General features: G+C 36.3%; 1 protein-coding gene across 5 annotated transcripts in view; it reads left to right on the top strand.

Moving 5' to 3' along the window:
• LOC124631093 (RNA-binding protein Musashi homolog Rbp6) overlaps positions 1–26,773 on the top strand; it is a 461,305-nt gene that overhangs the window by 199,100 nt on the left and 235,432 nt on the right. For all 5 annotated transcript variants that reach the window (XM_047165259.1, XM_047165261.1, XM_047165258.1 and 2 more), the window contains exons 4-5: positions 7,688–7,772; positions 22,763–22,804. In XM_047165259.1, the coding sequence (XP_047021215.1) occupies positions 7,688–7,772; positions 22,763–22,804 (127 nt within the window). The remainder of the gene's footprint in view (positions 1–7,687; positions 7,773–22,762; positions 22,805–26,773) is intronic.

The raw sequence follows: 26,773 nt of genomic DNA, 5'->3' as shown, positions 1-26,773 counted from the left end.
ATAAATGCTTGAACATTTTCAAAACACATTATATCACGTTTCTTAGTCATCAGTGACATTAACACCATTGTTACGTAGTTAATGTTAGTTTTAAATTATTGCCTACTTAAAACCTACCTCAAAAATTTCATCAATCAAACTATGAATAATTTACACATTAACAATTCTGTAATTACCAGCGCTATTGTCCACCATTTTAAAATGGCCGACACATTTATTCAGTTAAAACTATTTCAAGTAAGTTAAAATATATTTTAATTTAATAATTACATTTTGTTTGTCACTGCGATGTTCATTAAATAATTGAGTTGTCACATAAAATATTAAAGCGATTTGTGAATCGTTATACTAGTCAGTTTAATTAAAATTTTCTCTTCGTTTTGTTAAGTATTTGTTTTATATCACAAATGATGTGCTCAATATATTGTTGAATAAATAATATTGTGGAAATATTGTTACAGAAATATCTCTGATTATTATTGTTTCGTGTGACAGTAATATTATATTTAAATTCGACGGTTTATATTGGAGCGAAGTTGAACAGGATTTTCGTGCTTTTGACAGTTTAAGTAGTTTCAATTATTGTCAAGGTACGATTTTTATAAATGTGAGGTAAATTGGGTGTTTCTGTTTTCATGTTTGTAGGTATATTTTAATTAAGACCTCCTGATTGCCAGTGAATTATAGACCTTTATTTTTATCAATTATAATAACGATTTCAGTAGGGTTTTCGCGTTCGCATGTAGGCGTGACAAAATCTGCTTGTGTAGAAAGAACTGTATAGTTGTTATTTTCCCGTCTTAAATGCAATGTAAACTAACCTCAGACTTGCCAGCATAACCAACAATATTTGCCATAAATTACAATTATTTAGCCAACATTACGGCACCCGATGTTTGCAAATACTAGACGCATAATCAATAACGCAGAATGTGGTCGTTGCTTAAGTAATTATTAACTAAGTACACAGCCTGTATCCTTGTACTCATTCGGCAAACACGGTGAATGCACTGTAAACAAATAATGTACCGTGAATTATTGCCGTTAAGTTGCCGTGACGTATGACGGTTGCTTATCATTCGTGGTTGTGGTATTAAGAAAATGTTGGTTCAGCTGATTATGCGTGAGCCCAGTGTGTGTTTTTTTTAACCTAGTTCGTGTCTTTTCAGTTTCGTTTAACCATAGGTATTTTACAGTTATAAAATTGTGAAGATGCAATAAGTTGTTTCAAAAATTATTTCCACTTTTTTGGTATTGGTAATTATCGATATTTTAATAATGAAAGTTGCAGCTGGAAGATACGTTTTCTTTAATGTTCTGCTAGTTAAAACTATTAACATGAATACGTTTAAGGCTTTATTCCATAATTCGCCATTTGCTCCCCAATAACGCAAACATTACTTCAGATAATACAATTTTCCGTTCAAACAGAAGCACAACGCATCATAATAATAGTCAAAACATTAATTCTCATCCGTTTTAATTCAGTTTGGGCAAACACAGGCAAAACAAAAGCGGGTAACTCCGACATTGTCAACTAACATGGCATTCGAATCGTTCTAATCGGATTCGTGTACACCATAACATTCACGTGGGACTAGGGTCTGTACACCAACTCGATATTATTGTACATCTCGATGAACGTATCGAATAGACAACACTAGTGCTGAGAATCAAGATGGTTCTTGTCGAGTGTCGTTCGGACAAACGGTTGCGGAGACATGATCAATTTACGAGGTCGATGAATTGGCTCGTTTTACTGTGGTGATTGCTATTCGATTCTTTCTAAAATCTAGTAAAATATTTTTTTCTAAAATCAAAATAATAGATGGAGAAAAATAATACACCCATTTGCCACTACTTACGTTCACCCAGAGGTACATTTATACCTCTCAATAAATAGTAAAAGTGTGTACGCACCCTAAGCGGGTGGTTCATTACAATGCCATGTCGGCAAATACGGGGGCACTGACGGTCTAGCTTTATTATGATGCAAAATGCGACTACACGTGAAGGGAATTCAGAAGAAAATGTTTTAATACGAATATTAGCGCAATTGGTCAGCTAAATTAGCTGTATAGTTAAGTTGGATCCGGAAGTATTTTACTGAAAGGAAAGAATGTTTGAGGTAGAAGAATAAAATGCTTACTAAACTAGTTTTTGCAATAAATAATAGTGTATAAAGCTGGTATAATGAAGTAATAACATTAAACAGAATATTTATTATGTCAAAACTTTGTCTAACTAAGCAGACGTAATGATGAAACTGCAGCCAATTCACAGCAAAATCTCTAAGCTGCAGATGTTAGGCGCACTTGTAAGTCAGAACAACAGTAACATCAAACAATATCGCCGCCCGCACTATCGAGCGACGACACGACATTTCGGCACAGACGGCATATCACCGCCGAACTTGTAGCACTCGCGTAGCCGCCACTAGGCTACTAGGTACCTAATAAATAAACAGGGTGTGTGCTCAGCCCGATAAGACTGAGTCGCACCGAACGCCCCTGCAACCCTCCACCGCCCGTTAGACACCTAGACGTCATTATACATTACACAACCCCTATTGTTTTATTTGTCAGGTCACAAAATGCAGTGAACCGGCGCCGCGATGAGATTAGGCCGTCTAAATTCGGGCTTAAATTTTAATCGCCGGTTAAACCTTACCCGTAGCGAGTTTCTCCGCTCTATATTGAAAATTCCGCCGTCATTTTCTTGAATGTGTGCTTTTTAATCAGGCGCGGATAATTTTGAGACGTTAGCGTGACACTGTTGCCTTTATTCGAATTTATGGAATGCCACGAGAATTTCTGGCTTGATGAGATTAGAAAAAAGAAGTAACGCAAAAGGAATTATTCCTCTAAGTGGTTTGTACAGTAATCGCGGAGCTAGGAGCGTTATTTTTCACTCGACTTTATTTTTACGCGGAGCTACATCGGCGGCCGGTATCGAACAGGATTCTAATCAATTTAATTTATCAGGGATCCCCCCGGAGGCGGCCATTCACTTCATTTAATGCGCGTATTTTGCGGCAGAGCTGATTGTTTTGAACCATTCGGCTGTACGGTCCATTTAGATTAATTATTGGATTACTTAATTTCGCTGCGGTATATTTTATACCTTCGTTGTATAGGAAATATTTAGGTAAACGAACGTTTTGTTTTGAAGCTAATTACGTAGTCTAGTGGAAGATATTTGCTTATATAATAGAAATAAAACTGTGAGTGGCCGAGTGGGCCTTGGGACTGATTTTCTTTTCTAAGTCCGTATTTAGTCCCGCGTCTTAATCTTAGGAGTGCTTAATGTTGATAGAGGTTGCCTAATTAGTTTTGCTGTTCCGACATTTTTCTAAATTTACTTTCTGGTTGTTGACTTAGAATGAAATACTCTGGTCTATAAATATTATGGCTCTATAAAAGGCAACGTTTTATATAAAAAATATGAATGAATAAATACTCTCATTTGAACATTATTCATTATCTATTATTATTATTCTATACATATGATTTTCGATCTAATTCAAATTACAAAATTATAATGAACTCATTAGATCGCGGTATAACAATTACCAAACATGACAGGAGCTAAATTGCACTAAATTAACAAAACACTATCCTATGAAACATGAGAATTATTGCTTTTAAAGCTACACGAATTTAATATTATACATCACACACAAACCAAAATGATATGTGTATCGTAATAGAGAAGCCAAATTCGATATTGTTTGCTTTACAAATTGCATCATTGATTATATTCATGGCAACCGAATTGCGGCTAGCAGTAAATCTACTTAATTTATCTACATCAGCCGTTCAATACGAATATTGAGTAGTGACCATGTCACCTCCAGGCCAATGTAAGGAGCATTAATTATCGTCAAGATTAAATAAGAAAGGCGCCAATCGGGGGCTGGAATAGGGCGGAATTACGACACAGCTAGCATTTGTCCCGCCAACTAATAAAGGAGACAATATTGCACTCGATACGTATAAATGTGCGAGCAGCATTTGGGGCGTGATATTAATTTCGCCAGTAATTGCTATCGGTTTCCACCCGGGGCTGCAGCCATGAACCATGAATACGGGAGTTACCGCTATTTGTTCCTGACGTTGCGGTTTAGGGTTTTACCTCGACCCCGCTCCCGTATATTTATTTTCTTGGAGTTTTGTCCAAACAATAGCGAGTGGATTATCGGCCGGGTTTCGATAGTTCGAGCCTAATGCCGCGGAAAACAATGGGCTTATTTCAAATAACACTATTGTGCGTTAAGTACGTGTAGGTACAATTAACTATCCGAAAATAAATGTTTGCAGAACAAGCTTTTAGGCATTTGATGTTCTCATAATATCTTTGCTTCTAAATGATTTTCGTTTGTCTGTTTAGTTTGGAGAAAATAATTTATGATAAAAGATACGTTAACCGTATCTAACTAACCGTGGTATAAAACAAATTTTGAACAAGAATAATTGTAATGTGGTTCAAAAAACATACGCAGCGGTTCCGTATAAGTTCCTGAGCAGTTTCACAATACCGACCTCCGCAAACCAGTATTTTTTTTTTATCTAAACACTTGTGAACAAATACAATGTGTTTTTCAGAAATAGATATGTTACACTCACAGCTCACATAAAATATTTTTACACCGATTGGAATAACAAAAACCATTCATAAGCTTATTACCACCGTTTTGTACGAGAGAATTGAGTTGTTCCTCTTTTGCAAGTGGAAGAAAATAAGGCACGTCCCCTTAAAGATAAGTACGACGTAACTCCATTCGGTAAAGGGCCTCTCCACTCGTAGCTCGCGTAGTGGCTCCAAGTCTGAGAGACCCCCCTCGCTCCCCGTATCAGTGTGAAGATCGGGCCAGATACGGGTTATCGGAACGTGTACTGGGGGTCGATTAGAAGTGGTCGGGTTGCACATAGTCGGCTTGATGCGCGGTGTGAACGGAGGCCCTCGTTATTTTCAATTTCCATACACGAACGCCCTTCCCTCTATACGTTTTCGTATACGAGTATGAGATGCGAGTGTATTAAGCCATGAATCTTATAAAGACCTGAGCTGATTTAATACGTTCTTCACGATGGGTACGATTGTTTTTCGATGTATGAAATACTAATAAAGCGGAGTTTATCGATGACAGGCTTTTGTGTACGGATACGCTTGCGTGGAACTCTGGAAGGAATAAAATTTCAATAATTTATGAACATAATTTCGTTGGCGCACGGTTTGGGCTTTGCTTCGTGCCGTTTTTAGTTTACGGAAAATCCCGTTATATACAATCCTTGGGTAACATCTTATTTTGGAAAAATACCTGAAAAAGCGGAGTGGCAATCCTTCTAAATATATTAAAAAGAAAAACCAATTAACGCGAGATAACGCTCGCCTGACGAAATCGTGGTGAAATTCAAATTAATTTAAGACATTTTGCATTATCACAAGGTTTTCAAAAAAGGTTTTTCCGGCACACAGTATCACAGGAAACTCCATTATAAAACCGCTTACGTGAATTTTTAGCAAAATGAAATGAGCGTTTGTGTACAAGTGCACGTTACAATAAAAAGAGATTGGTACTTATACATTAGCTAATATGATCGGCTTAATTAAATTTTACATTTCTCGGATTTGTTAATTGTTTGGGGCATATTATTTCGTATTCAGTGTAGGCGCTGTTAAAATTATAATTTTGTGATTGAATATTGAATAGACTGGTTCTTTAAGGTTATTTTTGGGTTGTATTAAGAAAGGTAGGTACTTAATTTTATGAAATAAATGTTTAGCATTTCAAGGAAACATACTACATAGATATAATAAAATTATCAATTGAACAGAGCTTATTTTTATTATTGAGGGCTTTAGAAGTCCACAAACACTTTTATTTATACTATTGCTGAAGTTGTTAAGTAAACCCACATCCCTGGTGTTGTATTTTTAATAACAAAATAGGTACGTATATTCTTCTTTAAGACATGGCGTGTCTTGGCAATAAGCCGGGAAACACTGGGAATAAAAATTCTAGGAACGCTTATTATAATAAAATTGAATTTAAATTACTCCTAGAAGACTTTCCTGTTTTATAGTTTGATATTTTTTCTGATCATTTTATAAGATCTCCGGCATCTTTAGAAATATTTATGTAGTTAATACATTTTTACAAAGCTTTTAAGTATGTAAGAACTTAAGTAGATTTCAGAACCAAAACTCGATCGTGGAAACGTTGACATTTACGTTTTATAAGTAATTTTATTCATGTTTTTGAAGAGTAAGTATTAGGCTCGTGTATTATTCAGTTATCTTTGAGTATTTTTAGTACCTAGAGTTTCATGACATGACAAGAAAAATACTTCAAGCACTATATCGCACTCAAATTAAGGCACGAAGTCTCCCTATGCCCAACTCACAATATACAATCTATAAAGATTTCGGAGTTCCTCTGAAGTCACAATGATCAAGCCACAAATAAATAAAGCAAATAATGGGATGATAGTTCCAAGAAAGCCCAGCCTAATCCTGTCCGAATCGAACTAATTCGAGAGCAATCGAGAAATTACGAAACTCAGAAACCGAGCTGGCTTGCTTCGTGACAGGTTACCGGGAACCGAGCCACTCAAAAATATTAAGGAAGCCTTGTTATTATAACACATTTCTGGCAACACCTGTAGGCAGCGAACCGTCGGTACAACGAGAAAATTGTATTTCCATTTTTACAATTTCAATTTAGTATTAATTCGAGGCCCGAGAACGGTCGGGCGCGCCGCCACATGTAAAATATGGATTGGCTAAGTGAAATTAAAATGCTCTATAAATTGTGATTTTTGCAAGTCCTAAAGTGGAGAAGGCTTTTTATTATTTATCGCCTCCCGGTCGCGGCCAGCGCGCGCTCACTGAAAATCGCTGTGTTATTATTCAATTTACTTGTTTGAAATATTAACTTTGATGTGAATAATCTTTATGTAATCATGTCTTGTGGACACTCTGAGGATTTTCATTTCATGAGTTCGTATTTTTAGAATGAGTTATGGAATAATTTAGGCAACGAAATTTTCAGGTTAAATGAAATGAGCTTCTTTATTTATATTGAATCGAAATATAAAAAAATATCAATGGCTGATCGATTATTTAGTAACTATTATTATTAAGTATAACTTCAGATCATACTTCGTTTTAATGTCAACTTAGTCCAAAACCTAACAATGCAACGTGAACTCAATCCCTAAAAATCCTTAGAAGACTTTCAAGCCACCGACATAAAATTTACGACCAAAATATTGCAGTTATCATCTTTGGTCTCCTTTACATCTCGCCCTAAATCTCTGAGAAAATCTACCTTCAATTCCGTCACTAAAACTGAATCCTGGATAAGATATTCCAAGGCCGTATTTTACTTTTAAAAAGGAGCTGAACAAACTTGAAGGTTGTGCAAAACAAATATAAGCGTCATTAGGGTGCCTCGCCGGGTCGGCGCGCAATCAGCGAGACAGCTCCTATCGGGGTGTCCACTCGTTCGTGTTTCTGAGGACACTACACGAGTCTAATGTTTCACTTGGACTTTGAAAATGTATTGCGATTTGTTGTGTAAACTGTGAATTTCCTTTACAGATAGATTTTTATAAAACTGAAATATGTTTAATTTTAGTTTAATATTTTAGCTATTTTATAATTTATCTTTATCTTGTTGCAGGGGCTTTGGTTTCATCACATTCGGCGACCCAGCTAGCGTAGACAAAGTATTAGCTCAAGCAACCCACGAATTAGATGGCAAAAAGGTGAGTTCCTCAAAATCTATCTAAAAACTTTTCCAAGCACAATTTATCAAAATACGAGCATTCAATAAAAAAGAGAGAGATAAAAATAAAAAAATGCACCGGGATAGTTCAATAGCAGTGTTATAAAATATGAAAAACTTAAGTTAGTTTTACTTCATAAGATTCGTCCAAAGAACTTGCGAACTATGCAAAATAGGTTTGATAGTAATTTACAAAAAGTGGAAGGATAATAAAGTCATACTTTAAACTTCATTGTGAGTTTCTTGTTGTCTTTCTATTCAGTTTTTTGATACACAATTGAAAGTGTTGTGAGAATTGTTTTTGTGAATACATTGGTCCTTTTATATGAGTTTCAGAGTACCTCATTATCAGATGACATTAAAAAAATATTTTTATGGATATAATTGTAATAAATCTAGGTATATGCGGCACCTACGTATTAAAATGACATATTCAAACTTTTCCCTAAACATGAGTTTTCATAAAGACAAAAGATTATTTCCTCTTAAATTTTATAAGATATTAAAATAAATTTTGCCCTTTATTTCCTTCCTTCCAAAAACCGTCGCAAGGCACTTTTTTGTCAGAAATGTTCTAGATTTATAACCCTTCAATAAACCGAACTCGTAGTACTTTCAAGGGCTTATTTAGCCTTAGTCCAAAAACTGCTCGGATAGCCATTTTATTCTCCCTGATTCACGAAATATATGATTTTCTTCTATCCCGTACATAGATATCTAATCAAAAGGTTTTTACTGTTGCTGACTAGTAGTAAAAGGAATAGGAAAATCGTCCTTTTAGCTACACGAAAAATAGGACTTCAATTCTTCATAGAGAAAGTATAACTACTTAGCTGAATAAAACTCATTACCTTCTTAAATCCACATACAACACACACAGACTACACTATGACAACTACGATCTCGTAAAATAAAACCGGCCAAGTGCGAGTCGGACTCGTGCACGAAGGGTTCCGTAAATTACAGTTAAATCAACCTATCTCAAAAACTATAAGAGATACTTTGATCAAACCAAAAATCGTTGAAAGAGTTAATTAGCATGCATCACCTCTATTTTTTTTAGAATTTTATACCCCGTAGTTATAAAAATATAGGGGGGGGGACATACTTTTTACGACTTTGAGAGCTGATATCTCAAAAACCGTTCACTTTAAGAAAAATGTTTTTTAGAAAACTTTATATCATTTTAAAAGACCTTTCCATTGATACCCCACACGAGTATGTACATCGAAAAAAAAAATTTCATCCCTCAGTTACATGTATGGGGGGCCCCACTCCCAATTCTTTTTTTTACTATTTAGTGTCATATTTTTGTAGCGGTTCATACAACACATATTCCCATCAAATTTCATCACTGTAGTACTTATAGTTTCCGAGTAAATCGGCTGTGACAGACGGACAGACGGACAGACGGACAGACGGACATGACGAAACTATAAGGGTTCCGTTTTTGCCATTTTGGCTACGGAACCCTAAAAAGGGACGTAATATATGGTAGTATGTTTCAAACCGCCTCTGCTTAGTTTATGTTGGATCCGTAATCGTTTTGTCACGGACCTGTCATTATGACAGTCACCATTGACGATTACAGACCGTAATCAATAAGGAATACTACTCCCAACTGTATAGAAAAACACTAAAACTAAGTTAGTTTCAAGAAAATTACTGTAGAGTGTTGTTTGTTTTCTTTCAATAGAGCGTTTTTTAAACGAAGTTAGATGCGATGGAAATGATTTTATTTACTTTATGTTCTAGTTTCTTATTAATGTTGCAGAATTTATGCATTTTTGCTGGTCTGCAGATGTTTTTGTTTTCATTTTTCTAACACTTATATTTAAATTGGGTGTTGAATAAATAAGCCACAATATTTAAAATACAAATCGAACAAATGTATCTTAGTTTAATAAACAGCAAAATAAACCAAAGAAAATGGAGTAGGACGGCCGAGTATACTCAACGGCTCATTACTGTCACCAGTAGTTTGTCATTACAAATACTTGATAAGGTATCATTAAACGTGCGAAACGACATTTGCTGTTTTCCACACAAACGGAAAAAGTATCAACGATAAAGGGCAAAAACACACTGAAGTTAACAGACATGGTGACATTAATTACGCAGTTGTATTTTACCTCTCCTCGGGCCATGTATGCCCGCCGCCACATAGTGTTAAATCACAGCTGCCTTTAATATTTATACACGAAAATTTGTTTTCCTACAATTAAATTACGTGCAATTTTAATTCGCCCGGTTGACTTGTGGCCTGCGTCAAACTTACAGTTGCGAAATTTTTAATTAATTCCAAGCGTAATAATATTTTTTAAAACAACCATGATTTATGTTTAGTCACCGTTTTTACGTTTCATTAAATACAGGTTGTATTGTAACAAGTTTTCGGTTCTACTATAAAACACTAGGCGTATTTCGGTATGATGGAAATGGTTTTGTATTTACGCCAATTTATTACGTTCATTATCCATTTATTCTGGCTTCGAATGTATTTTAGGAACAGACGAATGGGTCAACTGTTGCGAATGTTTTATTATACAAATATAACGAAATATTTTCGATAAAGCGTACAGTTTTCGCCAAGTATAGTGGTAAAAACATAAGAGATACTGTTATTTATATAACGTCTTGGCATTTATGTAGATAATAATCATCTTTGTATCTTGGGATTCGAGACACATTACGATCTCGGTCCCGAGCATCGCTGTGTACAGTTGGAGAAAAAAGTCGATTACTATCGCTCGCCACGAAATAATCCAGATAAATTACAGCTCCCGTCGTTGTTTACTTTGATTAAATTGTAGTCGACTGGCGGAAGATTAGCCGAAGCCTCGCAAATCGAGCGAGAAGAGAGAGCATTTTCTCAATTTACATAAAACGAACACGGAACATCGCTACTGTGTTTACACGGCGAGATTTTATATCTACTATTGACACTATTATTCACGATTGCTACTTTTAATGACTCCGTTTTATTTATTCTACATTATTTTAAAGCAAATTGAATTACTTTTCTTTAATTTGTTGATAGGTACGAAAGATTACAATAAAATAATGACGTGTCATTAAATAAGCCATACGTACATATACCCAGCCTCACTTAAGTTACACAGACCTTAGTATTTAAGAAAAAAAAAACTCGATACAAAGAAGAGGAAAAGTCTTAATCGAAAATTCATTATTAGAAAATACAGCGTTCACTGAAGATTCGGAAGAAAATTAAAACCTTTAAGAGGATTTTTCAAGCGACAGATAATCCAGTTATTTTTTTAAATCATAAGGTTTGCTTAGAATTTTATTATCCTGATATTGAAAAGGGTATAGAATTTAGGGGGATTTTTTTAGCGAATGAACGTTAAATTGTGGAATAATAATTATATTAAGGCTTTGTATTTTTTATTTTTAATTTGTATTCATGACCGGTCAGCGATTTATTAAATGTAATAGGTTTATTCGTACGTTATTGAAGTTTTTATAGGTAATGAGTGAATTATTATCAGTGAAACAAAATCGAATCAAATACTGTATAAATGTAATTTTAGAAAATAGTTAAGTAATAGTTCAAAATGAATGAATTTAATTGAACAATTTCAAGTAATAGAAAACTATCCTAAAAAGTACATAAATGAAAATCAAACATAATTCCATTGTCCTTATCTAAGAAAGGTGTTAAATTCGAAGTCCGTCAGTTTCTATTGATAGAAATAACAACGTAGTTTCTAAGAACTTATTACTTAATATTCATGTAATGATTAAGCCAGCTTTACTTGCGTTTATTAAGACAAACTTATTTAATTATAAATATAAAAAATACTCAAGGAATATTTAAAATTATTCATAAGTAGATACGATAGGTTTATTTTTTTTTCAAAAGGACCGCTTTTTAAATAATAATTGCTCCTTACAAAAATAATATTACTTTTTTCTTTTGACCTTCTAAATCAAGAACATAAAACCAAAAAAATGATAGTAACCACAATAGTACAATTCCATACAACAGAGAAGTTAATCGCATGTCTTTACATCGTAAATTGTTCACATTTTTCGGGAGTATGCCTGAACATAATAGCTTTCAGCATCATCAATATTTATAGAAAGGTTTACGAGTGAACCACTGAGGGTACGTGCATACTGTAGACTAAATAATCGCAGGCTCCTCTGAAACGTCACACAAAATGCATGGTTCCAAAAAGTTGGTCTCATGGAGACGAGCCGACAAGAAACTCCATAGACACTCTTTTTAAGAATGTGCTATGTTCACAAAATTTCGATTACATAACAATAATCTTGATTGAAAAGAAAATCTTGTCAGTTAAAGTTTTCAGTCGGTCCGATACTGGCTAAATACCTGATCTTTGTAACGTGCATACTACCATGCTTAAACTGATTTATGAGCTGAAACCAGCTATCGGCCGACTAAAAGTTTGCAGTCTGCGGGAGTTCTTATAGAAAAGGTTTACGAGTGAACCACTAAACATTGTGCACATGGCGTCGCTTCCCTTTGTTGCGAATCAAAGGTTATAATGCGATATTCTACTGCTAAATAATATATATTTTTGTTGTTACTTTTTACTATTTATTTATTGTCCGCTGTTCGTTTTGGGATTTATTGTTGTGTATTGGAAATAATAAAATGTGTAGGTCATTAAAACTGTTGTTGATATATTTTTTTACGTCAATCACACAGTTAAATGTAGGCTTACTCATGTTTTTTTGGTATTTGTACTTTTGTATGACATGAAGAACATTGAACTAAAATTGGGTAACTAAAACTTGACAAGAAAACGTCCTCAAACCCTTTTAAATTGTATTAAATAAATTAAAAATAAAATGTAATATCATAATAAATTCAATTCGATATTGAACGTGTCTACAGCGCGGTCGCTCAATCCCTCAAGTGTATAACTAAACTTTCCCCATTTATATTTTATTAAGAGGAAATATTGAAACTTATTTAGTTCCTCATCCAAGTTTGTTCCAAGGCTCATCGATTTGAAACGTTTCAAAATAACTAGTTGATGGTAAAGAAAGAAATATACTTGTTAAACTCAAACAGATTGTATTTCAATGTTTTTCTCATCAATGTTTGTATATCGTATTAGTTTTAGTTAGAAATGTAAATATGTTACTTGTAGAAGTAAACTGGTCTATTTATAAAACCATTTCTTGATCTAATAAAACTGGTTCCAGGAAGATGTGTGTCTTTCGCTTTGTATATGATTTTTCACCATGTTTATAAAGCGTCAATAAACAACTTACCTAGCTATTAAATAAAGTGTATTTTACCTTACAATATATTTTACAAAAACTAATGGAGGTGTTACCAATAAAAATCAAAGTCTGTGTTAGAATAAAGTGCGAAAATTAATATTAAAACGTCCACTGATTCATGAAATAAATACAAGCTTTATAGAGTTTAGGTTCATCGCCGCTCTTTGAAAGGCCCACAATTAAAATTGCTTCAGGGGCGAACACTAAAAATACACCTATTTTTACCAAATTTATTTTTTACAAGCTATAAAATGCTTTGCATTTTTAGTAAATACGCGAGAAAATATATGTTTTTATTTCACGCTATTAACAGGCGCGATTGAGATAAAAAATACGAGTAAATTTTATTATTAAAACTCGTTTTGGGACAATATATTCAAAATGTAAAATAGTAAAAGTTTCATTTGAGTTTATTTATCTATTTTTCTCATTTTGACTAAAAGCTAAGATATTATTGAACCATATCGTGACCTATCTTAATGTAACTTTGAAGAATAATGTACAAAACAGAAGTAGAATACACAGAACCAAATATTCTACTATATGTCTGTTAACATTCAAAACACAGCAACCCAATTTAACAAAATATGAAGCATATATCGTAAATCGGCTTCTAAACAATATCTGTTTGAGATTGGCACAGCTTGAAGCATTGTACATCGATAAAACACTTTGTACAGTACTATAACAGTGAATTAGCAGTGACAGCCCAGTGGTCTATAACTTGCAGCTATTTGTAGTAACCAATTCCACTCAGTTGGCTTACAATTTATGTTTGAAGATGGTAGTAGCGTGTTTTACTTCTGTACTGATTTAGTGGGGACTTGGTGATCTCTGAGTATAACGTTTGTTTTATTAATGCTGAAGTTTAAGACTTTTAAAATGAAATTGAATGCTTCAAATCTTTTTAGTTTAGTTTTGCGTGCATAATATATAGCATCGTGATGACCCACGATACGACGATACTAGACTTTATAAAGATTGCCTAATACCTACATGATTTTATAGACAATTGAACATAAATCAATCCTTCATATACAGGGTCTTTATAGACGAATAGGAATGGACGCACAGTGGACAATCAAAACGCCATTGACGTGCCATGGTAGCGACACATGCCGACACAAATGTCTGCTCTCATCTACCGTAAACGGCATAAATGGCGTTTACGTAGCCGCATTAATAAATCACGACTTTTAAAATATAGCAGCGGAATTTTTCGGAAAATTAAAATTTTCACTTCCACAGGAAATGTTCGATGTTTTATGCGGTTTCATATCGGTGGCTGTTTAAAATTATGATGCACTTTGTAACGCGGCAGTGACGGAAGCGCTGTGACACAATGCGTTTGACCAACATTTATTTGTGGATTGTAGCACTATTATAATAATATTTCTCTTTAATTTGTAATGTGAATACACACAGTAACGAGCTTTCATAATTTTGTCAAATGAATAAAAGTAAATTTTGTTAACAATACCTACCCAAAGAATCATTTCGATCGCATTTAAATATTGCGCAGATAATAATATCGCAATTTATGGTCAGAGTAGCGCGAATGGAAATAATTATACAAGATATAGCTGAAACTGAAAGGGCCCATTGTAACATTAACAAGGCGTAGATAACCCAGGAATTAGGATTTATAAAGCTATACATACACGAGTTAACGTAATACAATGTTCTCCGTTTCATTAAAATAACAGACCGCCCTAAAGAGGTGGCGATTAAACTGCCCTAATTGTTTCAGACTTCCTCCAAAATATGAAAGTAAAATGTCTGTTACACTAACAAGAACTTTTGTATAATGAATAAAGTTTAAAATGGAACACACTTTTCATTTTAAGTGGCCGTTAGGGCCTATCAAGCCATTATGACTATGGAAGAGGACTGTATTTTTTTCCTTCTCCACCGTCTGTCTTTGACGACTTATCTGGTCAATCTTTCTTTGAGAAAATACGATATGGCAACAACAAGTCCGCGTGAGAGTCAATTAAAAAATGAGCGTTATTTTTTGAAACATTTCGCTAAAATAGTTAAAAGCGCGGTCCGTAACGAATTGTGCCGTGAAAAAAGCCTTTTATGTTGTAACTTATATGGGCTTTTATTTGTAGGCCAATTAAAAATTCCTTTTCCCGCTATACGCGGTCCCTAGGGCTCCCTTTTGTCGCGGCCGGATCTGCGTAGAGCCTCCGCCTCACTGAGATGACTCTTAAATTTCATCTAGTGAGCCCTAATGGGACAACGAGAAACTGCCAGAAATTTATCGAGACTTCGAGCAAAAATACCTTCGCCTGGCCTACAAGTATGCGTACTGGCTTAACGAAGTTCACGCGATAAATTGTTCAATAGTACTTTTCATAGCTCATGAACACCGTAGACAATTTTTAATTAAATGTCAATTTAGCACCAATATGCCACTACTTACAAAGCTTACAATAAAACACAAATTAAAATTTTAATTTACAAGTGTTCCATAAATTTTTAAAACTGCAAGGACCGTTAAATGTGCATACTTTTTGTCATCAGCGATAATAAAACGGAACAACAAAATGCAATAAATATCCAGAACTGCGACTGCAAAACACTAGGAGCACGAAAACCAGTCAGTCGCCGGCCAAGTGTGAAAAAGTCCTTAATTAATTTCCGATGCGTATGCCGCCAAATCACGTTTCCCCTTAAACGCATTTAATTCGCCATGATCATAAATTCATATTGCCGCCTAACACGTTCACCGTCCTCTGGCTGAATTTGAAAATACGGCGCCTATACTAGTCGACGACGTCCATGGAAATAAAATGCTTTCCAATGCAGCCATTGAAGTATGTTACCGTGCACCAGCATAAATTTGCTGTAGTACGCTATTTGAATTATTGCATAACTTGTAAACACGTTTAGACCAGGCGCGCTTGCAACTCGGGGACATTCCTTTTTTCTCTTATCGACACCTTTAAAATATGGAGCGCACGCGTTCCGCGATATAAGTACATTTCGCGACTGAATGCTGCGCCACGCCACGCTGCATTATATCAACTTTTTTAATTTAACAGCAAAATTTTTCTAAAGGTTTTTTTTTTAAATCAGTTACTTATAAAAATATTAAATCTCTGATCACAATAAAGTGGTATACTTATTGTTAACAACGTTTACTTGAAGAGATTTAGCATTTTCTTCCGTTTTAGAGAGGTTCTCGCAGACCGAGCGTAGCAGGATATTTCTGAAGTGAAAGTTAATTTTCAAATAAGTATAACAAGTCTCGTTCCACGTAAACAGTGTTGTTATGTTATACTCGGCGTAGTTAGTAGTTAGCGGTATGGTCTCGAGCGGCTACTACGTTCGCTAAGTGATTTTTATCGTCCGACGATTACGTTCCGACAACATTGAGAACACACATTTGTGTGCCACCACTACATAATGTATTCTGGGCTTGTTTTTGTGTTGGATTACCCGTTTAAACAAACAGAGCAGCCGGAACACCAAATAAAGGGTAATACTAACCGACCGGCCGCGTTATTCTTACAAAATTAACTCATAACGCCAAGAGCTCGTTGATTTTTTTCGTCCGTAATCTGCTTTAATGGGCACGGGGCCAGTCGCTTTCGTAAATCGGTTGCACGCGACCACCGCGAAATGGGAATCTTTAAATAGTGTACATACATTTTTGATGTCGCTTTAATATCACGGCCAGCACGATTTTGGGGACAATTAGCGTTATAACGAGTTCATTAATAATGGACGATACAAACGTACTTTTAAAAACTTGTGAGCTTTTATTTAGTGCAAGATAACAGCTGGCCGTAAACCAGTGTGCCGCTCAGGGCACTAGGCTTTTATAGGATTGGCTTTTAAAATTTAAAAATGTCAGATAAAAAAGAAATATTCGGTAAGGAAAAACCCCCGCGGAATTTAATAAAGGGATTAAGTTTATGATACATATGTAAATGTATATTAGAGGCGTAGGTCGGAGAAAAACAAACGCTTCGCATGCGGCCCCGAAATAATAAGTTGAAGTAGAGTTCATGTCGCGCCCGCCCACCTGAAGAGATTGGGGGGACAGGAATGCTTAATATAGAGTCCTTTACTTGCACCGGCTCGCCAAATAACATTGCCGACTTTGCCAGCATTACCTACCAACGTTCCTCTCTCCTTGTGACAGATTTTCTTCACTTCAGAGGTTCTACTGCGAAAACATTTACATTTTACTAAGTAAACAATTTTATTTCGGCTCCAGTGTTTTCCTTTCTAAATGAAAGAGTCAGAATTGTCACTTTTTTATTTTGAAGAAAAATTCAAGTTTCACGAAAATTAAAAAGAACCTAGAAACTTTGGGACGCAGAATTTTCGTATACGCGGTGACATTGCAAACAATCCGACGCCCGTAGCAACGGCTATCCGCAATCCGCAAACTAAATAATATAGCAAGTATTTTGCTTGCATGTTTACGTTCAGCTGACAGGCATTCATTGTATGCACGAAAAGTTTCTCGTTTCTCCCAGTCGTGTCAGTTCGGAACTTCCCGAGCTCGGACATCACGAACCGTAGATAGTTGCACAATGGAATAAAGTAACATCGGAAGCTCGTTGGAGTTAATAAATAATACAGAAGCGGAGTGACATGCGCAGAGTGCACTTCGTACTGCCCTAAGTCTGTTTTGACTGCAAATATCTGGTCCGGATGTCTGCCGGCCGGCCGACGTGGATTGTTTGCTAACTAGATAGGTCACTGATCAATCAAACAAACAGGATTACAGAACTGCCTAGCAGCGCGGCTTGCGCTTGACGTGATCGACTTCTTGGATTTATGAAGTTGCTTCAAGGATATTCCAGTGCATATGCTGCTATTGTAATGTTGTTGATAGCGTCAGCTTGCATGATGGATGATCTTGAGCATAATAGTGTTACTGATTTCGTGCCAACTGATGAGTAAGCACATTTTCATACTCCTGTGGTGAATCACACAAAATAGCTCTTGTTTTGGCTTTTCCTCTATCACTTAGTGTCACGCAGCCAAGTAAAATCTTTTGTTTAAAACTGCTCATACTGTCAGGAATGAAAATTCTAAAAGTTGGTTACAGAAACCAAAATTACCTTCACATTATTTAAACTAACCAAAAACTTCACACAAGTCGTTAAACCTACCCAAAATACACCATAAAATCTCTAACAAAAACACAAAACCTAATTGGGTGCAACACCCTCAAAATACATAGTTTCGAACATTATGAAAACACACAGTAGGTAACAAAGTGGTAGTATCTCGAGCGCACCTGAACTCACAGACCGAAATTGAAAGGCTGGCACACAAAAGGTGCAGCATATCTAGTGAGGCGTTATCTATGGAGTTGTGCGTAATCTTTGTCTCAGGGGAGCGTCGGCCACATTGTGCTAATGCTCAGCCAGCTTTGGTACTGACCTGAATCGCTAGATAAGCTTAAACTTTGTACCTTAGCTGTCAATTGTGGGGGTATTCCATTTTTAAGTGGACTGGTTTTGGGTTGAGTGAATTTAATGGTGCCTACGTCATTAGGTAATTTGATTGTAGGTTCATATTATAACATGGTGAGGGTGAGGTTAAACTGTTGAAGAAAATTGGAAAATTCTTCAAGCTCGAATGATATGTTTACAAACATAACAGAATTATAGCAGACCTACTCCAAAGAAAAAACACAAAATACTTGAATAATGCTATTTCAAATAAAGAATAGAAAATAATAACAGCTAAGTAGTCCAACACTTCACAATAAATCATTCACAGGTAGGCGATTATAACATAAACTAGGAAAGCGTGACAGCTCCGTCTAGGCCGAAGTAAATAAACGGCGGCAACACTTTAACAAATGTAAACGAAATTAACAAGGGCATTAAGAAAAGAGAACTATGTCGTTAAGGTCCCTAGCAATTGTAGCCGGCGAACACACTGGAGGAAAAGGGCGATGAATAAAACACACGTTAATAGGCGTACGTGTAACAACACAAAGAGGCCACATTAACGCCTAACGAATAAGGTTTTCTGATGGATAAGATTACGTCTCGCCTCTTCCGCCGTTTACGCTCCGACGCGATGCTTACGAGAAAGTAATATCTGACAAAGTGGATAAAATATATTTCGGCTGCACTTAGATGCGAAGCGTGGCCAGGAGGGCCAGCGTGCCGGTTCCCACGCGGCCGCCTATCTCGCGTTACACCCAAAAGAATCACATTTTTTTTCTCACAGAATTAAACGAGCGATAAAATTCTTGCGACGTCGCATGAAAATGTGCGTTACCTGCCTTGCATATTTATGCGTGCCCCAGTAATGACGTTTGTCGAGCCGCCCTAGCCGGTTTCATTACTGCTTGTCTCACCGAGCGTTAAAGCAAACCCTACTTTATAAACAATCTGTGTCAAGTGTTTTCCGATCGCGTCGCAACTTGTTTGCATTTTTCTGTACAGAATGAGTTAAAGCTGTATCAATTAAAATAACGCGACGTAACATTGTTGGCGCGCTCTTATTTGTCTACGTTGAAGCGCGCCTCGTTAAGTCTTTCTTGTTAAGGTGTTTCATTTCAGCTTTCTCTTTCTACTGCAGAGAACGTGCTTGAGGGCGTCCCGCTCTCGCAATGGCATTTTCACTGCCTTATGCTAAGAATGTGGGTACATAAGTCGTCACTAAACATTAACTCTGGCTTAAGTGTGCAATATCATTTATCTCGGCTGCGAGGGTAAATATTGTTCTTAATTTAATTGAAGTTAGAGCGCACGTGGATGACGGCGCGCGCGGCGACGGCGCTGCGAGCCGCAAGTCGCGCATTGCACATGGAATATTTCAGGAGAACGGCGCAGAATGTACTCGCAATAGCTCGCCCCTAATCTTGAGCCAAGTCGAGTGCTGCACCTGCAGCCAAATTCGTTCCAATTAGGAGGAGTTAGAGTGCGCCGTGCTGACTGAACAGCAAATGATGCGGTCCCCACTTAACGCCGCCCGGGGCGACACTTACGTGTCGTCTGCACGTAAATAAATTCAGTTACCGCTTGCAGTGAGTGCGCGTCATTAAACTTTCTTGTCCGTAACTCAAGCCCGACGTGTGACGTTTGTTAATTATCAGGATTTAACAACATGTTGATCGAATTGCGTTTCGAGAATGTTCGCTTATTAACTTCACTTCGCTACACGATACTGAGAACGTTTGATTAACTTTGCTATACAATGCTCGTATGTGTCTATCTAAGTCTAAACTTGGTGCACCAAAACTGACATTTTGACTGCAATAATGGCAGGTGTGCTGGTGTCATAGGTTAACCAGTAAGCTGATACAATGAACTTTTATTACGACACGTTATCGGAATGACTTGAAAATACACAACACATCGATAAAACTGTTTGCTTAATATAAAATTTAACGTAATCGACTTTACGTCGGTACGATCGAAGCGAGTACATAAAGTGAACATGCTCTTTCGCTACCAGTAGTGATATCCCACTAATGTGCTTCGCCTACAATCTTTTCTTGCGATGACACGCTAAAATTTCCCTGTGGCTTGAATGAATTTGTGTTCTATGTACTATAGATTAGAGTAGGATTTGGTTTATTTGGGGAATTTGAGTTAGGATAATTCGAAAGTTAAGGTGGGTGATGTCAATCTTTATCGTAAGGGAAGTTGTAGGAAGGGGGAGGTCGAAGCCGGCTGGAGGGTGCGCCGCTGCGTCGATTGTAATCACGCAAATGGCACCATATCAAAATGTCACATTTGTATCGATGCTTTCCTGTCATTTTGCGCACGAGTATTGAACTTTTTAATCTGAAACGTTGTTTTTAAAATGATAGTAAATCCTCTTTGTTGCATGTGTCCTAACAAGCGGTTTTGCTACGAGTGTGAATTGAACTGCTACGCGGAATGCCTGTCTGCTACGCCGTAGCACATCTTAACCTTTCCGTTATTGTAACTAAATTCATTGTATGTTAAAAATATATGTCCAAATATATACAATATATGTGCTCAAAGTTGTAATGATAATTAATATTCGGGTCGATACCAACAATTTTCTTTGCCAAAATAATATATACAGAAAGACTTTTTGTGTCCTTAAGCCAAATCAATAGATTGTGTTGCTTAGCTTGATCAAAGATCAAGCCTACATCTCCCCTTTATTCATTTTCTTTTTATACCTTTATCCATTTTGTTGCGAAAGTAGCAATGGACTCGTAGATAAGAGCGCTACCACATTTTATGTATTCAATTACAAATGGAATGACATTTTGGATGTACAAAAGGCGTCGTTTCAAAAAGCAATTATCGTTAAACGTTTACGAAACAATAAAAAAATCACGGGGTCACGTATTAAAGAGTCTTTTTGGTGAGTTTGGTTTTATTTTTCTATCGAGGCAGGCTGCCGGCTAGCCACTGACTGCGATCGCCTCCATTAAAATAACTCGTTAAAATTTATCATCGACCCGCTTAATCGCTTTAGCGCCACCATCTGGGATTTTATGATTTTTCTGCTTGCTCTGTATACTTTCGTGGTCATTTTACAACGTTTACAAAATTGCTTGCGTGAGGCGGCTAAAAGCTTTCCAACAACGTTTTACATCTCCTGTTTTGTGGGTAGTGATATTTTTTGTGTCAACCACACGTGGGCCGCGCCGTTCGTTATAATAATAACAATTTACATTTTCATCCAAAAAATACAAATTGTCTTGGTTGAAATCCAATTTAATCAAATTACAACGGGTTTTCTGCAGCCGTGGTGTGCCGTGGCGCACTCACAAGATAATTAAATAATTAAGAATGTATGAATGACGCTGTAAAGCGGTTTCCCTGATATTGTAATAATGCAGTCCTCTTGGGCAAAATCTTTTAAATTATTCTCTCACGCTTTTGCTTCGTAATTACGCGGACGTGGATGCCTACCGGCTCCGCGTCTATTGTACACTCAAGACTTAAAATTGTACGTAATATTTAAAACTTTTGATGAATAGAATTAGACTGTATTCTACTCAAACACATTCTTCAAAATAAAACAATAGCGATGCACATGAATGGACATTTTAATTGTAAGGCAGTAGCCCACATTCATACTCTGAGCCTTAATGCACGTGTCCGTGTCTATAAACCTCACATTTTTCTACATTCGTAATTTTTTAAAAGTAAGACCTGCACTAAAAAATCCTGGAGCATTTCTGCTGAATGTGGAAAACGTTCGACAAAACGGTTAGCACGAGTGGAAATGAAACGTTTTACCTCTAAAATGTCAAAGGTAGCTTCTTTGGGTTTATATTTTGCGTTTATAGCGGTCAACGGCGCGTCGAGATACGAGCAAAAAGACCTGGAGCGACCGCTCGCTGCCGGGAGAAAATCTGAGGGCTTAAACAGTGCCACGTATGAAATAGTAGAGCTCGGTTACATGAAAAAGACGAGAGGCGAAATCGAGTGACAGGACCACGGCGCAGGATTTTCAGTCCGATGGTTTTTTGCAGCCGGGATTTTAGGACTGGACATTGCAGCCGCAGAGGCGATGCGAATTTATCGTGCCCGCTTCCCAGCCCGACGTGCGGTCCATGATTAGTTGGGCTCCACGCGTCTCACTGATTTTTTTACATTTCCAAAGTCACGCCAGAGAAGCGAATCCTCTCACGAAATTAGAATACAGCCCCGCATTAAACATATCTCCTTTCATTCAAATTGTATTAAAATGTTGCGTTTTCAATTTCAGATTGACCCCAAAGTGGCCTTCCCCAGGAGAGCACACCCAAAGGTAAGCTTTTGATAACATTTCATCACATTGTGGTTATACGTAAATTGAAAATTAAACCTTTATAATAAACTCATTCCGACATTATATTGCCACAAAACGGCGAAGTAGCGTTGCAAAGTTACAACATATTGTAACTGTAAAGTAGGGGGTACAACGCGGCTTGTTTATTTTCGAACATTTACACAAAATATTATTTTAGGCTGGACATAACTCGGGCTCGCTATTAAGATGTTGGTTCACGGTGCATAAATAACTAAGGGCTAATAATTTAGTATGCGGCCGGTGATCTCGGGGCCGTCCGTTACCTAGATGGTTCTGTGATTGAATCGCATAACAGTCTATTTAGTCTTCTTCCTTCTTCCTGTTACCCCATTTTCGTGCCTACGGTTATTTATTATTCTGTATAAATTATGCTGTAGATCATAGGTTATATCTTTCTAAAAATAGACTTATACAGTAGTCGTTAGTAGTAGTATAATATAATAGTTAACTCTTCAAAATCAAATGAATAATGTTTTTTTATTTATCAGTTTGAAAATGCTTAAGATTGGATTTTTCATATGATAGTTTAAAAAAATACTGAAAAACAACAGACTAAATTAACCCGCACCTCTCAAACACTCAACCAGAAAATGTCAAAGGTTTTTAAATCAGACCACTATTATGCAGACATTTTTGAATTCAGCAACGATACTATAATGGGTCCGTGCAGGGGTTCAGCACATATTTACTAGGGTAATATAAACAATAGAATTCAGGAGTAGTTTGTATGAAAAACTGGAGGAGACTGAGTCTTGTGTAAAGGTAGGGGGCTTATTGTAACGCAGTTCATCAAAGACTCTAGGGTGCACGATGTCTGACTTGTGTTTTTTTTCAAGAGATATTTTCTATTGAGTAGGTTGTAGTGTGCGTAAATGGTAGATAGGTAATGGTTATTTAGTACATTACCTACAGTTTTTAAACATAAGCTAAATATGTTTTATTTTTTCAAATTATTATATACAAATGTGTTTATTTTCCACTTTATATTTCTAGGGTTGACAGTATTTAAACCAATTTAGATAAAAATCGATGCATTATTTTGTCATTGACTAGAAATAAAAGACGTTTTAACACAGATTACTTAACAGTTACTTCGTTGTAATAAATAATAAACGTGCAAATTCATGAAATAGTAATCAATTAAATTATGGATATATTGAACCATTTAAAAAGGTAGTTAATTGATCATTTACGATTGCAAGAAATAAAAAGGCAGTCTTAATGTTACTGAAATGGCAACACAAACATGTTCATACACAACGTCAATAAATATTGGATCAAAATTAATAGCCAATAAATTGCATCCAATGAAATATACACCTTCTTGGAATTTTTAATGGTTTTAACGTAAAATGTGTAACTGGAACTGTGAAATTAAAATTGATGTTGAAATTAATCAATCAGTTTCTTAAAAGCCGGATAGTTCTCAGAATTGTGAAGCAGCTCTTTTTGTTAAGCATTTAATTGGGCAAAATTATCAATCTTTGCGCCCTTTTTCACGTAATGTCGGCATTGTTGTTTTTATTAATAAATATATTTATTTTAAGAAACTTTGTTTCTAAATTCATAGTAGACCTTTCGCGTTAATTATTTTTCACAGTTCCATTTTATTTCATCAGCTACAAAGTGAATTTTGCTACATCCAAGATTTTTCGTTGGGTTGTTGTTCTGTGCATAATTTTACAAGTTTTTACTTAAAACAAAATATGAAGCTCACAATAGCAAACAGTAGTTTTGCGGCTCCGGCTAGTGTAAGTTATCATTGGTGGGTGCAAGCCGCATTTAATGTAAATTGGCGTCAGGCGCGGCGCTCGCCCGGCCGCATCCAACGTTTTTACATTCAAGTAGCCTGATACTTGAGGTTTTATTCGACCCCGCACAGAATAGACGGTAAGCTCTTGCCTTTGTATTTGCACTGCTGAATACTAGAGTGTAGTCAATTGATAATTTCCACCCGCAATAAACGGACGCGAGAGACTTTCGTGAGGTGAAAATGAGAAAGTCGACGGTGTTGTTTTGTATCAACATTTATAAAACTTGCGGTTGTCGGGCGTCTTGCAACAAGTGAATTTCCTTTAGAGATGCTAAAGATAAGTGAGTGTGGCGCGTCTAGCTCGGTTTGGGCGAAAACCGAGTAAAAAAATTGTGCTCGTACCATGCGCAAATTCAAAAATCCGCGGATAGAGTCGGCACGCTACCTCCTTCTTTTTATATGGACATTAAACGTGATGGATGGTTTTAAAACATCACGTTATATTACTCTATCCGGGCAGCCAGTGCGGTGTTGCGTGGCCGGTCAAAGGGGATGCCGGCTATGCGAATTACATGAATACATTAAGGGAGCACTGCCTCGTACATGTTACACTGTAATGCTCACGAATAAATTTAGACCATGTTCCTTCATCATACTACCGAACCGCTACTATGTAGATATGTGAATTATGAATATAGATTCCGCTTGTAACTCGCCTATTGATTGTTTATACATTGCCGATGTAGCCGTTTGAGATAAAACAAAATAGAAAAGTTTGAGCACAACAAACTGTTTGCTGACATCAAGCATTTTTAGGAAAAACCAACATAATATTTTTTGTTCGCCTAATTAATTGCTATGATAAACGACGCACAAAATCGGATGATTTTGTCAGTGGCTCGTGGGGGCGAAATTCAAATTTCTGATTATCGTTTGCCGCCGCTTCTGCAGCTTTCCCTTCTTACGCAAACAATGGAAAAAAGGGGACACCGCTTCCAAGGCGCAAGCTAAGAACAAAACAAACGAATTTTTAATATCGTCTTTATCGATAATTGAGACTCCCTGGAAAACCTCTTATTTTGAAAAGTTTTAGAGACTGCAAAAGAGGAATGGTGAAAGCAAAATGGAATTGGGAGAAAAAACTTTTTTCATCTTCTTTGTTTGACATTGACAGTCACTAAACTTTGTATTTTCACAGTGGATCTATTTAATTTAGAATTGATTCAGCGGCATTTAATTGTCCAGCCAGCATCTGGCAGATGACTGTGGCAGATATTAAAATTTTATATATTTTTAATCTGGCGCTTTTATACCTGTCTGGACTATTCTTAGAGCTGTATTTGCGATGATTATGAAAGAACAAACCATTCTTCAATAACTGCCAAAACTTTTCTAATTTGTGTCCGAAACAGTCGACATAAATACTAATGTAAGTAGGTATAACACATCACAGTAGGATCATAAATACGGAATAACGCTAAGCATAACACAAAGCGCAATAACATATTAAACCTCGGATGCAGATGAATAGAATATAAACTGGAACGTAGTGCAAGTGCATAGGAAATCACGCACAGCCGCGAGCTACATTACCTATCTATTATCTGGCAGTACATAGTGCAAGTTTCTTGCGAGTAAATACCGGTCGGAGAGGGGATGCAGGGAACAAAGGCCAATATGTCATCGCGGCCAACTTAATTGACGCGGTTTCCGCAACCACGCGGCGGAACGCAGACGTCAGCGTTTCCTCCGCTTACATATTTATATGGAGCGACTGCACTGGCTCTCCGACGCTGCATCAAATACCTATATAAGCTTTTAATTCCATACGCATTTGAACCTTGTCTTCTCTTACTACTGATTTATTACTATCAAATTAAATATCAATCTGAAAATTTACAATGACTCCCCTAAATATTTATGTCAATCAAAAAGATCTCACGTGAATATTTCCACAAATGTGACAGACAAAGACAAAAGGATAATGTGGATGATCAAAGGACCCTTTACCTACCGCTATCAAACATAAAATCTAAAAATAACATAGTAACATACCTAAATAAGTACATTCGAACTTGTAACGGCAAACCTATGAGCAATAGGTAATTTGATTCACAGAGACACGATTATATTTGGTTAACACGAGTCCCAATCGTTTGCGTAAAGTTTATCAC

Source organism: Helicoverpa zea, chromosome 6 (assembly GCF_022581195.2).
Source record: "Helicoverpa zea isolate HzStark_Cry1AcR chromosome 6, ilHelZeax1.1, whole genome shotgun sequence".
In the NCBI taxonomy this organism is placed as follows: Eukaryota; Metazoa; Arthropoda; class Insecta; order Lepidoptera; family Noctuidae; genus Helicoverpa; species Helicoverpa zea.
This window is presented reverse-complemented; position numbering and strand designations above follow the sequence as displayed.